Raw genomic sequence first — 5,542 nt, 5'->3', positions numbered from 1 at the left:
TATAAAGTTTGGGTCAAATTATTTACAGCAAAAGCTGATAACTTTCAATCTCCAACATTTGACTAATGATAACATTCAAAAGCTGAAAATCTAATTTTTAAATCTAATTAGTAATTATTGACAAAAAAAAAATCTAATTAGTAATTGTTGGATTTTATAAAATATAACGTTAAATTTTAAGATAATCATGAAATCATCTATTAATAACTCTAGAATAAAACAAACTTTTTATTTTCATATTTCTTTTATTATTTAGAGATATGCAAACACATTTCAATACATAAAAACTATGAAAATAATTAATTATATATATAATTAATTATTATTATTATAAATAATTTATAATCTAATCAAAATTAACACCATAAAATATCAGAAAAACAATTATATTTTATAATACATGTTAAATATAATACTTGCACCATCCATTAGGCTGATTGTAAATAATTAACATCTGGTGGTTGAACTTTTCCATTAAGAGATAAAATTATAAGAATATAGTTATTGTAAATTTAATTTTACAATAAAACGAGTTTATCATTTTTTACATATTTATATTTTAATTATATTATAGTTAGTTTTGTATTGATTTTTCTATGGATATTTAATTAAAATTATATTATTTTTATATTAACTGTATTGAAAATATAGTATATGTTATAATTATATTAACATAATAAAAAATAATTTAAATTAAAATGTATTTACAATACAAAATAATCAATTAAATATAAAAAAATTATTGAAATCAAACCGACTCTTTTATCTTAACTTGAATAATATAATAACTATTCCGTTCAAAAAAATAATATAATAAATATTTATGTATTAGATATTTATTAAATATGAACATTTGAAGTTATTGATGATAAACGTTGGCATTTGGGCAAGAAGGTAGAGAGAGACAGAGAGAGCCGCTCGCTCGTCCCATAGCAAGCTTCCACTTGCTTAGCCTCTCCATCACTATCTTAATACTCCATTTAATATCTTCTTTATTCTTATATTTATAATGTGTTTTTTTTTTCTCCTTCATCAGAGAAAATTAAACCCTCGATCCTCGTGCAAGCCTCAGTCTCTCTCTCTCTCTCTCTTTCTCTCTCTCTCTCCCTCCATTTTCATCTCCGTCTCCACTCCTCCTGCCTCTATATCTGTGTCATCTTCTCTCCATTTCTCTTCACCAAATGAATCGTCTTCTGTAACTCTCTCTCTCTCTCTGTCTCTCTCTCTCAAGTTTGCTATTTCCAAAGAGAAACAAGTGAAAGCGAAACCCAATAAGCTCTTCTTTTGATTATCTCCCACCACCGACGACATGAACGTGGATTCTTCTCAGACCCAAAACTGGCTTGGTTTCTCTCTTTCCAGCCATCATCACATGAATATGAGTATCCCCTCTTCTGATACCTCTCAGCTTTGTTTCTTTGAAGCGTTTAACTCCACCACTGCCCCAGGTCTGCCCCTTTTGCTTTGTGTCTTTTTTTATACACATGCATGTTTTTGCTCAAAATAATATGATAATTTCTTCTTCTTGTTTTCCCAATAACAGTTAGTGTTGTGGATAGAGCACAAGAAGAAGATGCAACTGCTGGGAATACTGTAACAGACCTCTCTATATTTACAAGAACGGGACCTAAGCTCGAGGACTTTCTCGGTTGTTCCACTACTGCACCACCTCCACAACCACCACAGCCTCCCCCCCTTCCACAGGCTATTTGTCAGTTCCATACTGAAACACCCGTGACTACTGCTTCTGACACTTCTGAGATATATGATTCTGAGCTCAAAACTATAGCAGCTAGTTTCCTTCGTGGTTTTTCTTCGACTACTGATCAAACCGATACAACCCAAAAACGAACCCCCCTGGCTCAGACTGAATCTGCACCAAGAAAAACTGTTGATACCTTTGGCCAGCGTACATCAATCTACAGAGGAGTCACCAGGTAAAAGAAAAAAAAGAAAGAAACGCACCCCACTTCTTCCTTCCTAAACAGTAAAAACCAGTGCATCTCTTTTTCAAACAAAGAAAATAATTTATTTTCTATGTTCATTATTCTTCTTTTTACAGACATAGGTGGACAGGTAGATATGAAGCTCATTTATGGGATAATAGCTGCAGAAGGGAAGGCCAGAGCAGAAAAGGAAGACAAGGTAATTATCTTTGATTTTTTTTTTTATCATTTTATAGTATTATTGTTTTTGAAGTTCTTGGAGATCTGGGTCTGAGACTGTGAAGATAGGCTTAAATATAATGGCTGAAACATCCCAAAAGCATGAAACTTGCTTAAGGGTTTAGATCTTCTGAGATATTTGATAACAGCAGGCTCTCTCGCATTAGATTTTGTTTCTGGCTTCTGCTATTTCTTTCTTTCTTCTGTAGAGTAGCTATTTATGAAGATTCTGATCTGCTTGTTTTTTGTTTTTTTACTTTCTATGGCATGTACACGACGAATGATTACTGGCCATGGATGCACGAATTTCATCATTGTTCCTACAGTTTATTTGGGTGAGTTAATTTTTTTTTTTATATACTTTGTCTATGATTATATAAATATGATTAGAAATCATCATTTTGTTTTACTATTACTAAATATTCTTCTTCTATGAATGGATCATCATCATCATCATCATCATCCATCAAGTTCAGATTGGACTTTAGATTTTGCTCCCTGAAACTCCACATTCCATTGTTTCAGAATCTCTCTTTAGATTCTTCGTTCAACAGTAGGATTTATTTTCTTTTTCTTTATGTTGTAATATTTTCTTAGGTGGCTATGATAAGGAGGAGAAAGCAGCTAGAGCTTACGATCTTGCAGCTCTCAAGTATTGGGGTCCGACCACCACCACAAACTTTCCGGTGATTAATCCCTTGGTTTTATTTTATTTTTTAAATATAAATCTTTTTTAATATATATGTAATCTAAAATTCTATATTATATCATTTTAGATTTCTAACTATCAGAAGGAACTAGAAGAGATGAAGCACATGACTAGGCAAGAGTTTGTTGCTTCACTTAGAAGGTAATATAATATTTAATAAACCTTATTAAGTATATGCTAAATGGGAAATTTTTATCTAAACCTGGAATTCTTGTCTAGACTTTTGCTTTATCATGAATCTAAGATATTTTGTCTATTGCGCTCATAGTGGATAAACTTTATACTAGAAAAATTCATTATGCCTTTAATTTTAGCATTTTCAATTTGTTAATTTAGATTTTTTTTTTTCAATCTTATATTGGCCCCTACTTAATATTTATAAATTTCCTTGTATGATAGGAAAAGTAGTGGTTTCTCAAGAGGAGCTTCTGTTTATAGGGGTGTGACAAGGTTTGTCACATTTGAATATCCACTTTCCCTTTTATTTTATATTACATTGTCCACCATATTATTCTATAATATTAACCTTAAATTTTAATTTATTTTAAATTTGATTTCAGGCACCATCAACATGGTCGATGGCAAGCAAGGATTGGACGAGTTGCTGGCAATAAAGATCTTTATCTGGGAACTTTCAGTGAGTTTCTTGAACGGATTAAATCTAAGCAAGAATTAGAATTTTCAAGATGACAATTTTTTTTTTTTTAATTAAAACAGGCACTCAGGAGGAAGCTGCCGAGGCATACGACATTGCAGCAATCAAATTTAGAGGCCTGAATGCTGTAACCAACTTTGACATGAGTCGCTATGACGTAAAAAGCATAGCCAACAGCAATCTTCCCATTGGAGGAATATCCAACAAGTCCAAGAATTCTTTGGACTCAGCTTCAGACAGTAAAAGCATTGATGGGTGTAGATCGGCTGACGATCGAGATCTCTCGTCCGCATCCTCGGTAACATTTGCATCTCAGCCTCCTGCTACCTCTGCATTAAGCTTTGCATTGCCTATCAAGCAAGACCCATCTGATTATTGGTCCAATATCCTTGGATGCCAACGCGGTACTAGTACTTCTTGTTCTTTAAACAGTATTGGTAAGAGCACTAATAGCAACGTTGCTCAAAGTGTTCTGTTTCAATCTTCCACCAATTTTCCAAGCACAACAGCCTTCAGTATGGACTTTAATAATGGAAGTTCTACAGTGAATGAAAGCAACAACAATGGGTTACTTTTTAGTGGTGGCTACCTTCAGCAACAAAGTGGTGGAGTCAGTGGTGGTGGTGGTGGTGGTGGTATTAGTACAAATAGTTCAAGTTCAGTCCCATTTGCCACACCTGTTGCTTTAAATATTAGTGGTAGCAGTTACGAGGGCAATTCTAGTTATGGAAGCTGGATTGCGCAATCTTTACATTCTTTCCAATCTGCAAAACCAAATCTCTCGATGTTTCAGACCCCAATTTTTGGCATGGAATGAGATCATCAAAAGAGGAGAGAGGGTATGGGAATGAGAATCTCTGCAAAAAATGTAAGTGGAGGAGGCTAGTGGTGGTGGTGGTGGTGGTGGTGGAGGAGGAAGGAGCATATGCATGCAGAGATTGGTGGGTCTTGAACTTTTTTAGTTGAAGAGAGAGATGAGATGGGAAATGATGTGTTGGTGGGACTGATTCCAGCATTTGACAGGAGCTGACCGTGCTAACTGAAGTTCTTTTCTTTCTTGCTCATGGTCTTTGGTTCTTTTTTTTTTTCCTTTCCCTTTTGCTTTTCTGTAATTTTGTTTTCTTTACTGACATGAATTTACTTGGGTATAAATGAAAATGAAAAAAGAGATCCTTTTGTAATCTTTCTGTCCTTTTCGTTGCAATTTATTATCGATGTGAAGAATTTTTCCATATCATATTGGCATTTTGTCTTATCTTTAAGATGTTCTCCATGTATATATATATATATAAAGAGAGCGAGAGAGATGTAAATCATCAATAAGCAGCAAAATTCTGCTTAATTAGAGGATAAACATTGATAGATATTTGGCTTAATTTATAAAATTTAGTTTATAATTAAGCTATTTCAATTTTTAATATTATAAGTAATATGTCTATCTAAAATGTTTATATTTCAAATTAAATTAATATAATATGATAAATTATTTGATCAAAGTATCTTATAAGTTGTGCCTTGTTATAAATTGAGCTTTATTTGGTTGGGGTAAAATGATTTTATTTGATTTGTATTATCAAATCAACTTCCTAATAAGTAAAGCATTTTTTTTTTTTTTGTGTAAAGGAAGTAACTTATTTTGATGAGACTTAGTAAATTACACTTTTTCTAGTTAAATATAAAAATTTATTAATTTATCTTTCAATTTATTATAGTTTAAATTATTTTATGAGTATTATTATCTTCTATAATTTAAAAATAATTTACTTCTTATAAAATTAATTTTATATTAAACATGTTTATATCATACTTTTTAACTTTTTAATAAGTAAGTTTCATGACAAGGTCTTAATTGACTAATATACAAGACAAGAGAAACACATTTTTTAATTTTAATTTTTTTTATTTATATTTAACTCTGATTAACATTTAAACTTAAAATCTTATAGCTTTGGAAATGACTCGGTATCATTAAATTAAAGCTTATTGATATTTTAATATTTTTTAATTTATTAA

General features: G+C 31.5%; 1 protein-coding gene across 1 annotated transcript; it reads left to right on the top strand.

Annotated features, from left to right (window-relative positions):
- The first annotated feature begins 1,044 nt into the window (after window positions 1-1,044).
- LOC110646334 (AP2-like ethylene-responsive transcription factor AIL5) lies at window positions 1,045-4,710 on the top strand. Its single transcript, XM_021799739.2, has 9 exons — window positions 1,045-1,448; window positions 1,544-1,937; window positions 2,063-2,145; window positions 2,492-2,500; window positions 2,763-2,851; window positions 2,942-3,015; window positions 3,274-3,324; window positions 3,435-3,511; window positions 3,592-4,710. The coding sequence occupies exons 1-9, from the start codon at window positions 1,310-1,312 to the stop codon at window positions 4,344-4,346; spliced, it is 1,671 nt and encodes a 556-aa protein (XP_021655431.2). The 5' UTR covers window positions 1,045-1,309; the 3' UTR covers window positions 4,347-4,710.
- The last annotated feature ends 832 nt before the right edge of the window (window positions 4,711-5,542 follow it).

The sequence above is a fragment of the Hevea brasiliensis genome, chromosome 17 (genome assembly GCF_030052815.1).
Source record: "Hevea brasiliensis isolate MT/VB/25A 57/8 chromosome 17, ASM3005281v1, whole genome shotgun sequence".
Lineage (NCBI taxonomy): Eukaryota > Viridiplantae > Streptophyta > Magnoliopsida > Malpighiales > Euphorbiaceae > Hevea > Hevea brasiliensis.
Note: the sequence above shows the minus strand (reverse complement) of the source record. Positions and strands in the feature narration are given on the sequence as shown.